Genomic DNA, 14,269 nt, shown 5'->3' with positions numbered 1-14,269 from the left:
CCCACAGAGTTACACTTGACACTGAAAACTTCTGCATTTTCAAAAACCTTCACATCTCAAGTAATGTCAACGCTAGGATCTCAGAACATAACAAGATGCACCATGAATACAGCTTTTTTTTCAATTAAAGAAGTAACTCTATTATGTGAAGATGTATTCTTCTGGTCTCATCTCCTGCAGGCAGTCTTTTGCACTGCAGTATACATACTGTCAAAAGGGCAAATATATGCCACAGAGATGCTGGGCAAAAAGCAGAGCCATAGCTCACTTATTTAGTACCCAGGCAGTTGCTTCAGTGTAGCAAACGGCTTATTAAATTTGTAGCAACCAGTTAGTTACAAGTTACAGCACAGATAAAGGCTTGCATGGGCTAGGAGTGCAGCCAAACAGAACAGTTTCACAGATGTTTGGTGGCACACTATTTCAAACAGCAGCACAGCTTACTATTTCATGAGGTGAAATAATAGTGCATATTTCCTGATATCCTCAAGAGCACAGTATGGAAACAATCACCCCGAAGCATCTGTACATCAAGCTCCCTTTGAGAATGGTATAAAATATAAATATGATGTTTTAAACACTCCCTATTACTACTTTTGCTCATGGTCAGTACATCTCTGAACCTTGGCCACTGATGTATCAGTGAAATGTTATATATTTATTTCCAAAGCTTCAGGCCAAGGAATGAGACCCTTCCAGCAATGAGAGAAAGCCAAAAGCTCCTATCATCTAACTATTTTCTATCAGCAATTCAGGATTTATCCAATGTACCAGTTCACAAGCTAAATTCTAGAATGTAAGTGACTTACCTGGATTGTATTCAATTCTTTTAACAGCTCCTGTGAGGGGAAAAACAGTTTTTATTATTTTCCATTATAACACAGACCATTATGCTTCTTCAAAATATATAAAAAATATCATACCAAAATGATTAAAAAGCAGTGAAACTATTTTCCCTCATCTCTGCTTGTTTCTGTCATTCTGTCTATTGCTTACATTTTATCTTCCCATTTAATTTCTCCAAATATTATTAAATTTATTTTATTTATTCAACATTTGTTTAGTAGTAAAGTCCTACTGAGACAGATTCCATTTTCAGGGGAAACCCAGGGAGAAACACTCCAGATGCAATACCTCAGATGATTGCAAGAGTGATTCTGTATGTGTGCGTGCACACGCGTGTGTGTGTGTGTGTGTGTGTGTCTATGCGTGCGTGCGTGTGTGTGTGTGCGTACACACGCACTTGTGTTTTTGTGTGCACGTGTGCTCGTCCTTGCCTGGGGAACAGGATAGATGTGTTGATATACTTAGGTACTGGTATCATTAAGCTGTGTATGTGTGATTCCAGAGAAGGGGAAAGATGTTGTTATACTGGTGCAGTGATATACATGACGTATGTGTTTGTGTGAGTGTGTGTGGGCATGCATGTGTCTTACTTAATGCTATTATTAGGGAAAGGGAGTTTAGTACCCTAATGTATAGGATTGGGGTTGGGGCAGGAGTAAGGTTATGGTTAGGGTTAACATACATGAGTAAGAGTCGGCATGGGACTTCACTTCCCTCTGCTGCTCACTGTTGCATATACAGAATGCAGTTCATGCTACGTAGGTAGAGTACACCCTGCTGAGCACAGTGCTTCACAATCAGTAGAGACACTACTTCAGGGACATACATGAGGTATAGAATACCTTTAATACATTGCTTCAGGTACAAGAAAAGTCCTCACATTGTTAAATGACAAAACAACCCTGATACTCACATAGTTGCAGAGTTGCAGAGAGAGAAAATATGTGCTCTTAAAACTGTTCACCTACATCTTTCAAGTTATAATTTAACAAAATGTGAACCAGGTGAAGACAACAGCTTGAACATTCAGAGCAAAAAGACTTCTTTAAAAGCACTTTTTGCGGAAGGGGAAGTCCCAGGCACCCCTGGGGCTAGCCCTCCGTACCACCTTAACGTATATATATCAACTCCACATCTGTACAACCGTAAGGAATTGAAAAGGTCATAAGATAAGGACACTACTATTTTGTACTGTACACATAGAAATCACAGCAACAGTTATTTTATTAAAAAAAAAAAAACGAACGTTGATGAGAAAGGAGCTGAAGTTCACCTGATGTAACCTCATCAACTTTACACTCCCCAGCACCTCCTCCTACTTCATGTACAGACAGTCCTTCCACCATTTCAGGTACAGAATAATCATCTCTGCATTTTGGGTACAGAACATTGCTCCTCCTCCTCAAACTTCATCATGTTCAGAATATCCCTGCTTCTCTTACTATGTACAGACCAACAGTCCTCATACTGCCTCACATACTTTATACCCTCATTCACCTCATTGTTTCATAACCCTCCACACACTGCTTCTGGAAAAGAATACCCCTGCTCATCCCACTTTCTCAGGTACAGCATTTCCTCACCTCTAACATTGCAACATACAGCATTCAGAATACTTCAGGCCCAAGGTAACCCAGCTCCAAACACTGATCCAGGCCTAAAACAGTCCTCAGACACACAATCCCTTTACTCTTCACACAGCTTTATTAACAGACTACTCACTGTGTCTCAAACATACACTAATTCTGCTTCTCACACTACTTCAGGTACAGACTATCTCACTGTTTCAGGCATGCAATATCCATGCTCATCATACTCAGAAATAGAATATTCCTCTCTTTACTCAAGATATGAAATACCCCTCCCCTCACACTACTTCAGGTGAAAAATAATCATCGTACTATTTCAATTCCCTTGTCCTCTTTAAGGAACAAAATAGATCAGCAACTTGAAGAACATCCTCATCCAAATATTCTACTTTGTTTATTTCTAACTACTAAAAATCGTATAAAAAAGTTTATTACTGTTCTTTTATTGTAATAGTATGCCTTGTAATAATCTTTGCAATGTAACTGGAGCTTTTCTCCCTGGACCTCCACTGAAAATGGGTTTCTGACCCAATGGACTTTCCTGGTAAATAAACAAATAAATCCTGTCTCCTCTCACTGCTTCAGATACAGAATGCTTCTGCCCACCTACTCTTTCATGTACAGAGTTTCTTGGCTCCTCCTACCACTTCAGGTACAGGACACTCCTGTTCCTCCCATTGTGTCAAGGCAACAACACTGCCACTCCTCCCACTAGAATACCCCACTCATTTTAAACCTTTAGATACAGAACATGCTGTTTCATCTGCTGCCTCAGTTACAGAATACACAAGCTCCTCCCACTGCCTCAGATACAGAATACACCAGTTCCTCCTATTGCCTCAGATACAGAACACCCCTGCTCCTCCACTGCCTCAGATACAGAATACACAGGCTCCACCAAACGATACAGCAATGTATGTGCTTTTCCTGCTGCATCAGATGCACACAATGCTCCTACTGCTTCAGACACAGAATGCACCTGTTCTTTACAGTGTCTCAGACACAGAGTACACCCAATACACCCCCTGCGTCTGGTACATAATACATTAGTTCTACTTCCTCAGATACAGAATACACCTAAAACATCCACTGTTTCTGGTATGAAACATGCTCTAGAATTACCATGGTTATCCAAGTAACGGTGGAGCGATCAAAGGAACCATAACTGATTTAATGAGCCATTTACAGTTTCACTGTAGCATCCGTGTGCACTAACACTTGCACAGCTTAATCTCTGAGTCAAGCATATGCTACTGGCAGGATTAACCAGATAGGAGCACCTCGGTGGGCGGATGGAGAGGAGGGGCCGGAGCTTGCACCTCAGCCGATGGGAGGGGTCCATCTCCCTGCAGAGGGTGCATCCCAGGTGCTGGTCGTGGACCGGCGACCATGACCCCAGAGGCTGCTGCTTACATTGCTTTAGTGGCAGAATACACTATCTCCTCCCACTTCTTCAGGTGCAGAATACATCCCCTCTTCCCACTGATTCATGCACACATTAGACTGCTTCTCCCACTGCTTCAAATACAGACTACACCTGCTCTTCCCAGCTTGAGGCACATAATACCCCCCTCTCCTCCCACTGCTTCAAATACAGAAAACACTTGTTCCTCCCACTGATTCAAATACTGAATACACCTGCTCCTCCTAAGGCTTTACATACAGAATACCCCTGCTTGTCCCACTGCTTCAGACACAGAATACCACCTGCTCCTCCCACTGCTTTAGACACAGAATACCCCTGCTTGTCCCACTGCTTCAGACACAGAATACCTCCTGCTCCTCCCACTGCTTCACGCACAGAATACCCCCTTCTCCTCCCACTGTTTCAAATACAGAAAACACTTGTTCCTCCCACTGTTTCAGATACTAAATACACCTGCTCCTCCTAAGGCTTTACATACAGAATACCCCTGCGTGTCCCACTGCTTCAGACACAGACTATCTCTTGCTCCTCCCACTGCTTCAGACACAGAATACCTCCTGCTCCTCCCACTGCTTCAGACACAGAATACCTCCTGCTCCTCCCACTGCTTCAAACACATAATACCTCCTGCTCCTCCCACTGCCTCACATACAGAATACCTCCTGCTCCTCCCACTGCTTCACACACAGAATACACCCTGCTCCTCCCACTGCTTCACACACAGAATACCCCCTGCTTGCCCACTACTTCTGGTACAGAATACAGTGCTGTTTCTACTGCTTCAAGTACATAATACACTCCTCTTTTCACTGCTTCAGGCATAGGACACATTTCTCCTCTTAGTGCTTCAGGTATAGAACATGACTACTCCTCCTACTGCTTTGGGTACAGAAAACTCATGCTCCTCCCAATGCCTTAGGTAAAGAACACCTTTGCTCCTCCTGGTGTGTAAGGAACAGATAATTTCTACTCATCCAGCTGCTGTGGACACTGAACACCCTTATTCTTCTCACTGCTTCAGATACATACTATCATATACCTCTTACAGCTTCAGATACGGAATACACCTGTTCCTTCCACTGCTTCAGGCACAGAACATCTTTGATTCCCCCCTGGTACTTAAGATACAGGAAATCCCTACTCTCCCAACTGATTTCAACACAACACACTTCTGCTCCCTCCTACTGCTTCAGATACAGAATACACCTGGTCTTCCTTCGGCTTCAGATACAGAATAGACCTGTTCCTTCCATGGCTTCAAGCACAGAATACCCTGCTCTTCCCACTGCTTCAGATACAGAATACACCTGCTCCTCCCACTACTTAAGATACAAAATACACTTGCTCCTCCCATGACTTCAAGCATGGAATACTCCTGCTTCTCCCACTGCTGCAGATATAAAAAACACCTACTCCTCCCACTGCTTTAGATACTAAATGCATCTGCTCCTCCCACTGTTTCAGATACTAAATACACCTGCACCTCCCACTGCTTTGGATACTAAATAATAAAATGGACGGCGCAGTGGTGCAGCGGTAGCATAGTCACCTTACAGCAAGAGGTTCTCTGGTTCGATTCTTGGTTAGAGTGCCTTCTGTGCAGAGTCTGCATGTCCTCCCTGCATTCGTGTGGGTTTTCTTTGGGTGCTCCAGTCTCCTCCCACATTACAAAGACATGCATCTGGAGCGTTTCTCCTCGGGTTTCTGCTGAAAATTGGCTTTGTTCCAAGTCGGACTTCCCGGTTAACAGATGTTAAATAAATAAATAAATACACCTGCTCCTCCAGATACTAAATACACCTGCTCCACTCAGTGCTTCAAATACAGAATACACCTGCTCCTCTCTCGGCTTTAGGCATAGAATACCCCTACTCCTCCCATGGCTTCAGGCACAGAATACCTCCCTCCTCCCCACTGCTTCAGATACTAAATACACCTGCTCCTCCCACTGCTTCATATACTAAATATACCTGCTCCTTCCACTGCTTCAGATGCTAAATACATCTGCTCATCCGACTGCTTTGTATACTAAATAAACCTGCTCCTCCCACTACATCAGATACTAAATACACCTGCTCCTCCCACTACGTCAGATGCTAAATACACCCACTCCTCCCACTGCTTTAGATGCCAAATATACATGCTCCTTCCACTGCTTCAGATACTAAATACATCTGCTTGTTTCACTGCTTCAGATACTAAAAACATGTTCTCCTTCCAATGCTTTAGATACAGAATATACCTTTATCCTACCACTGCTTCAGATACAGAATAAATAGCCCCTCTCTCTGCTTCAGATACAAGATACACCTTACCTTCCATAACGTCGCATATGGAATATACCTGATACTCTGATTGTTTCATATACAGAACACATCTGCTTCTCTGGCTGTTTCAGGTATGGAACACCTCTGCTCCTCTCCACTGCTCCAGACACAGAATACTCCCTCCTCCCAGTAATGCTTTAGACAGAGAAAACACCAGCTCCTTCCGCTGTCTCAGATATAGAACACACCTGCTCCTCTCACTGCTTCTGGTACAGAATACACCTTCTCCTCCAACTGCTTCTGGTACAGAATACACTGCTCCTGCTACTGTTTCCCATACAGAACATACCTCATATCCTCACTCTTTAATACACACTACACTTCTACACCTCTCATGCTTCAGGTACTGATCACCTCTCATTCTCCCATTTTTTTCTGGTACAAAATATACCTTCTCATAGCGCTGACTACAGAAACAGAAGGATTACACTAATGGCAACAGAAACACAACTTCATTCCACTAAACTTTTCTTCCCTGCAAACTCTACATCTGTCATCATTGTTTTTATACAAAAAATAAGGACAATAATTAGAAACAATTTCCTGCAGTCTTTTAATAACCTTCCTTTACAACACATGTTGTCACTTCATCACTTTCTAAATTGGCAGCAACAATGCTGCATATCTGAATCCAGACATGGAATTAATGTCCATGACTCCCGATGTCCATGACTCTGGCTACACTAAATACTGTGATCTTTTTTCCCTGTAAACTAACAACGGAACAAGCACAGTCTATTATTTCAAAGCATCATGACATATTTAATATGATCACTGAGGCAGCTGTGATCTTCAAAAAACAAAACGTTATTTTTAAATACATATTTCTAGCACCAATATCTTCAATAGCAGGTTAATATTCTGTACGAAATGGATAGGTCATATGTTCTCATTCAGGTATTTAATTCATAGAATAAAACTGTATTTATACTAACATTTTACACTGTTTTTAAGTTCAGCCTTCCTCTAGATTAACTTTAATAAATACCTTTTACTACCTCCACTTCTGTACAGAAGTAGAACTTGGGAATGCAGCCAGAAAGTTCTAATTTGCACACCCACCTCCAACAGTTGTGCCTGTTCCCACAGAAAATGCCCTTTGTTCTATCCTGCATATATAAAACATGTAACACATGTACTTGCGCTCTCATAATAAAATGTATTACTTGGGCAGCTAGTAAATTAAAATAACTGCATTGTTATGGTTTGATTTATCCTCTTTTGCATTGTGTCTACTTATGTGTATGAATATTAGGCACTTTCTGTCTATTACAGTTTATCCAAATGATACCCGGTCAAGGAAAGTCATATAACATGGTTTAAGTTGCACAAGCCTGGCTTCAACCATAGTAGAAATTCATTCAGGCTTGACAATGCTCCTGCTATTGTCATCCTTCCCTGACATTAACAGAACAGCAGTAAAAAGAGCTTCAACTACTTTTTTAAGGGTTCTCAAACTTCTGAGTGCCAATATGACACTCTTTATTGCCATCCCACACCAGCAAGCAGACTTTTGGACTAACAAAGAATTCAGTACCCCTTACTGTTCTGCTTGGCTTTTGGCCTTTTAGAAACTTAACTGAAATCCAGCAACCTGACATACAAAAGCTGCTACATTTCTATACACACAAAAATGCCTTTATCCTGACTTCCTTCAAAATCTGTTTACAGCATCAGCACGTGTGTGCGAGCCCACTCACTTTCAGTCTGGTATAATTATTTTGTTGCCTTTGGTGCAAAACATAACTGAACTAGATCAATATATTGTAATTTGAGAGCAAATACTGAGAAATATTTCAGCTGACAAAAGAAACATATCTGAAAATGCATCTAGAAGAGAAATAATTGATTATTTAGAGAAGTCAGTGTCCATTCTACAAACCTATCAATTTTTCACTCCCACAGAATGACAGTGCAGTAATAAGTCTGCCTCTTTTTAGCAAAGTGAGAAGATAAACATGGTAGCTGGCAATTACTGCAAACCATGACCAAGCCAATTATCTGATAAAAGTCTACAGGTGGAGTCATAAATGGTATCTGAACTGTGTACCAGAGGGAGCACAGAAAGCCTGCCAATCAGAGGCCAGGGAATCACTGAATGGAAGCAAAAGATGGACTTGGCTAGCTCAGCAGGGTGTAGTGCAGTGCATCTTCACATTAGTGGGGCTGTAGTGCAGTGCACCTTCACATTAGTGGGGTGTAGTACTGTGCACCTTCACATTAGCCAGGGTGTAGTGCAGCGCACCTTTACATTAGTGGGGGTGTAGTGCAGTGCACCTTCACATTAGTGAGGGTGTAGTACAGTGCACCTTCACATTAGTGGGGGTGTAGTGCAGTGCACCTTCACATTAGTGGGGGTGTTAGGGCAGTGCACCTTCACATTAGTGGGAGGTGTAGTGCGGTGCAATGTCACCTTAGTGGGATGTAGTGTAGTGCACTGTCACATTAGTGGCATTTGGAGTGCAGTACTGTAGTGAGAGCCCCTGGGGGTTCAGGGACACCAGAGTTGAGATCTGGGGCAGCTAGTACCTGTACCCTGGTCATGCTACAGGATGCACAGCATTGGCAGGCTGTAGCTGTACAACACACACAAAGCCAGGACACAAAGCTTGTGATGCTGTGTGTTCACAACACATATAGAGCATCATAATCCAGGACAAACCCTAGATGGTGCTACAGGATCCACCAGCAGGGGCAGGCTGTGTGTCTGTGCAATTTTAGTGCTTGAGCAAACACCACTGCTATAATACACAGCACATGGGCAGGCTGTATATATATTTATGCATAGTGCCGCAGCAAACACTAGCAGAGTTAAAAGGCACAGAACATGGGCAAGATGTATGCCCTAAACAGAAGCAGTGATACTGACAGGAGGCATGCCAAAGTGCTGGCAGGTGCAGCAGTGATACATACTACAGGACACATATGTATCACAGAGTGACATATGCCCACAAGAACAATATGCATTGATAGTACCACGTGTGACACATCTCTATAGAGTGATTAAGCAATAACCCACACCTGGGTGTGGGTAATGCTGGATTTACCCATGGTTGGTGTGGTTTGGTCATGAGGGCGAAGCCCAAGTGGCCAAACAAAGACAACCGTGGGTAAATCCAACATTACCCACACCCAGAAGTGGGTTACTGCTATTATACAATGACATTATTTATGAAAAAAATACTTACTTTTCTTAAATAAAGGCATTGTATAATGCCTCCGTGCTGCCCTTCCGCAGCTGTCTGGTATACTGCAGTCAGTACATCAGAGCTGTGGGTGGAAGTAACGGAGAAAGCAAGATCTCCGTTGCGTTTTACAAAGTGTCTCACTATGTTAAAGGAGTTTAACATAGTGAGACAGCTTTAAAAAAAGCAACGGAGAATTTCCGGTGCTTTTTTTTAAAGCTGTCATGCTATGTTAAACCCATTTAACATAGCGAGACAGCTTTAAAAAAAGCAACGGAGAAAGGAAGATCTCCGTTACTTTTTTTAAAGCTGTCTTGCTATGTTAAACTCCTGTAACATAGCGAGACAGTTTCTAAAAAGCAATGGAGATCTTGCAGATCTCCGTTGCTGTTAAAAAAAAAAAAGACATACTAATGGATACTTTTTCCATTAGTATAAGTCTGATTTACAATGTGCATGCTGACCAATCAGCGTGCACGTTTTGGAATATTAATGGGGGGGGGGGGTCATTGTATAATCAGTAATAATGATGGCATCATTGCATGATATCCGGGTCCTGTGGCTTTTGGGCAGTGCTTGGTTCTTGGCTTGGTTATTTTTTATTGTTCTATGACATCACTGCAGCCATTGGTGACATATTCAGAAAATGCTGCTGTTTCCTTGAAAATTTTAATTAGTACACAATCCCAAGGCCCATTGCATTATAGAAAGATCAGGCTAGTGGCAATTGCCTTACATTACTATGCATTGCAGACTCTCACTTTCACTTGCCTATTATTACCAGGGAATTAACACCTTTGCAAAGACGGCCCAGAATATTGAAAAAACACCTTTCAGAAGGTCTTTATTTACAGCCAAAGGATAACTTGAACACCAAACAGACTAGATTAAAGAGTATCTGCTGCACGTTTACTAATACATGCCTGTTGTGTAGATGTTTGCTAGCTTAAATTGCAGTCAACATGTTCTCTAAGAACTTATTATGGTTTTGGCTAGTGTTAGTTAAGTTATATTTTTATACGGATATTGAACAAAATCATTTGTTTTATCTTTCCTAGTGACAGCCACCAAGAACATTATGCATTTTATTTATATACTGTTTTTATTTTTAGTTTTCTAAGTAAGATATACTTTTACTAGCATTACAGATGTGTCACTGTCTTTTCTTTTGACCAAGGTACAGATCCATAACATACTGTTGCTTTCTAGTTGCTGTTGTTTATTGTATTTACTCAAGGAAAGCACAGCATCAGGCCAAGCTCTCATTCAGTACTAGGCCAGGGAATCAAAGTTGTCTACCTCTCCTAATCCTTGATCCCAGGAAAAGATAAAAAAAAAAATCTGATCCAATCCCTGAAAGTTGAACCAAGGTGTGACTCTCACTATTTACTTCTATATCTAATTGCGTGAAGTACTGAGATGTCAGATAGGTCAGCAAAAGTTGTTTTATCAGCAAGTGCCTCAGTGACTGTTTCATCCCTAGGGGGTTACAAATGACTGGAGCCTGGGCCGACATTGCCAGGGCTGCCCTCTAACTGATCTCTGTAGAATCTAAACTAACAGACTCTGATCAAATCAAAGTGTCAGACATTTTTTGTATGTTTCAGACAGACAGCAGATCATGGCAACACACGCAGTACAATTTACTCAGAATGGAGCCTCAATTCCATTGGCAGCAGATGTGACAGCATATCTACTGTGTTCTGTATCCCCTCCTTTCATTTAGGTAACAAAAGGTTTGGTAATCCAGTTCTACAGAATACTGGTAATGATAAAGGCACATTTGAAATTATAAACAGTAACTGAAAATTCATATTTTGAGTGCAGAAGTATAGAATGTCAGAGTGAACCTCCTTAGCAGTGTAAAACAGGTACTACAAAAGTGAGCCTCTCATTAAAAGCCACAAGAAAACATAAAAGGTGTGTAGTTCATAGCTGTTTTTTTCTTTTTGGTCTCCTATTAACTTCATACTACCAGCCTGGCTCCGCAGTGCTCCACATTCACGCTGGCTCTAGCAGCTGATCTCTTTCCCACGCCGGATTTGCTCTGGTATTGCTGTGGCTAGTCAGGGATCCTAAGGGCATCCTGGGGGCTCATCCATCTTTGCCCCTGTTTGGGGTTTATTCATATATGTCCTACCTACTCCCTTCAAACCCCTACACTCATCAACTACATCCAAGGGCAACTCCCCTCTTTTGACCATATGTCACCTGAGGGAGTGTTATCGATGAATGCCCTCCCTGCTACTCCATCAGTGGCATAAGCTGCTAATCAAATCTGGGTTGCTTGGGTCATAGCCACAGCTTTATACCACCATTCCACAGGAGAGCAGTTTTATTTCCTGGTGAAAAACAGCTAGATCACAAACAGGCACAGTTAGCAGTCAAAGTATGACAAAATGTCATACAGCTAAAAAAATAAGTAGAAAGGAAGAAAACCACGGCATGTTGGGCTGCAGGAGGAAGACATTGTGTTAGCCCTTCATAACTGAGATGCAGAGTATCAAAGGCTGGACAGCAACCAGGCACTTGTGTAGATGTCAAACCAATGCCAGAGTACCTAAGACAACACCCTAATGGTTGATGTAAGACTGTAGGTTGAACTAAATCGGCTGGAGGTTAACAAGACATAGCCTGAGATACAGCACACGAGGGAATGGAAACGGTGAAGCCATAATGCATAAACGGAGGGACTGCATGAAGTGGCCATGAAAGAAAAAACAGCAGCAACAGAAGATGTCCATGACTGAAGTAAAGTGGGAAAGCATAACAAGGCAGATAAGTGTATGCCCTTCACCACAAAGATGTAAGTACACAAAATGTATTTATTTATGTATTGTTTGTTTGTTGACTGGGGTAATGGACTAATCCAGAATGAGATGTGTTGGTCACTGCCTTGGCTCAAACAGAAGAAATACTACAAAAACTAAGTAATAGAACAGTTTAGAAATGTAGAAAAGCTTATAACTATACAGTATGTACAGATGACATGGTTGCAGAGGATTATGCAAAGGGCACACAGACTATATGTGAATAGTACATGAGCAAAGATTACAAGGATTGCAGAAATTTTGAAATGTTTACTTGTTTACTCAAGTAAATATATATACAATAACAAAACAATGAAGAACTTCAGTAATATTAGAGAAGAGCCGGTGAGAACAAAAACTGTTCGTAATACAACAGTCAGCAGTGCAATGCATTAGATTCGTACTGTGTTATGTAAGTGACCCTGAAGGTAGACATACAATTTCAGCAGTAGGACGAGAGACACAAAATGGATAATGCATTAACTCATTCAAACCTACAGCACTGATCACATTGTTTAAAGCTTTATGCCTGCAGCTAGTTGTATGGGATGCCTTGTTTCATTCAAGCCTGGAACACTTGAAAGGCAGACCAAAAGCTGTGTTTTTTGTTTCATTGTTGTAACTTAATCATGGTACTGAATACAAGGCATTCATTATCATGATTAACGGAAAAATATGATTATTATTTAACTAAACGAGTAAATCAAAAATTTGCCTTACTTACACAGATGAAATTATTTTACTCACATTTAAATTTTCTTTCACTCTGAGCTCCAGACAATTGCTGTCCAGTCTGTAAGCAATAAGGAATGCCATTAATAGACAGCTTGCAGGTATTAATGACTTAAATGTAATTTTGCGTATAGAGGTTGTTACGGGTTAGGAGAGACTAGACTAACAAATTCTTACCACTGAAAGTAGACTGAAGTAAAGAAGGAGAAGGTGAGATCCAGCTGGTCAAACAGAAAGAGATCTCAAGCTGTTATAGACTGTGTGAAACAGGAACACTAAGATCTATTAATATAACTTTTATTTGCACCAGAATTTTTGTGGTTCTCTGGTTCCTGACTTCAAGGCAGTTAATCCAAGAACTTTGCAGAAAGGGTGAGTACAACCACATCAATAGCAGCAAATGAATTGCGTGGTCTGTAGAAAAGGAGGGGCAGCCTTGGTATGAGATCAAAGATTAGCTGGTGTACATCCAGAATGAAGGTTTTAAGGCTAGCTGAGGAGGGATGTTTTGTATCATGATTTTGTGACTAAGAGTGAAGAAAATAAGGCCACTTCTTTATTTAATTGGAAGCCAGTTGAATCAAGAAGGGCTGTGCAATTATGTTTGAATTTGGGTCTCAGCAGAATAATCCTACAGATACAAAAAATAAAGATTGGTTGGTCTTTGAGACTTCGATTTGAAGAGTATGCAACAAGGGGAAGTCCCTTCTTGATGTAGGCCTGGAGGATACTTCTTCTGATAGCTCTGTATGCTTGTGATGCAAACAAGCAATTGATTTTGTAGCAACAGAAGGGAGAATGGTTGTTCTTGTTCTTGAGGTGGGTAATGTGCTTGGGGCATAGAAGAAGGGTCCAGCTATATACACATTTATCAACATAAAGATACAGTTTCTAGTGGTTATTTTAATAAGTGAGGAAAAAGGAAATGATGGAAATGAATAGTGCTGGTACCAAAGATCACAAATTTGGATTGGTTTTAGTTGAAGGGCAATTCTTTGGAATTCAGCCAATAAGCAAGAGCCTTGATGTCATCCAGGAGGTTAGTTCTTAAGGAAATTATGGCTTCAGAAGACCATAAAATGACTAATTCATCAGCTTATAGCAAAAGATTGGATAGATGTAGGCCAAACAGAGCACAATATATGAAGGATGAGAAGGGAAGTGGGCCAGTCTCTCATCTCTGTGGTCCCCTAGTAAGAACAGGTACTTTGCAAGAGAGATTACATTTGGTTTTGACAACAGAGGACTGATTTAAGAGATAAGAGATGAATCAACTGACTGAAGATAAACCAAATGAAATATAGCACAAATAATTATTTAGTAATTTGTGGCTGATTAGAGAGAAAGCAACGGC

At 41.2% G+C, this 14,269-nt stretch overlaps 1 protein-coding gene across 3 annotated transcripts in view; it reads right to left on the bottom strand.

Moving 5' to 3' along the window:
• ABAT (4-aminobutyrate aminotransferase) overlaps positions 1-14,269 on the bottom strand; it is a 1,409,217-nt gene that overhangs the window by 455,335 nt on the left and 939,613 nt on the right. For all 3 annotated transcript variants that reach the window (XM_044089599.1, XM_044089601.1, XM_044089600.1), the window contains one exon: positions 810-839. In XM_044089599.1, coding sequence (XP_043945534.1) covers positions 810-839 — 30 coding nt within the window. The remainder of the gene's footprint in view (positions 1-809; positions 840-14,269) is intronic.

This window comes from Protopterus annectens, chromosome 12.part0 (genome assembly GCF_019279795.1).
Source record: "Protopterus annectens isolate FY-2018-M chromosome 12.part0, PAN1.0, whole genome shotgun sequence".
NCBI classification, from domain to species: domain Eukaryota; kingdom Metazoa; phylum Chordata; order Ceratodontiformes; family Protopteridae; genus Protopterus; species Protopterus annectens.
Note: the sequence above shows the minus strand (reverse complement) of the source record. Positions and strands in the feature narration are given on the sequence as shown.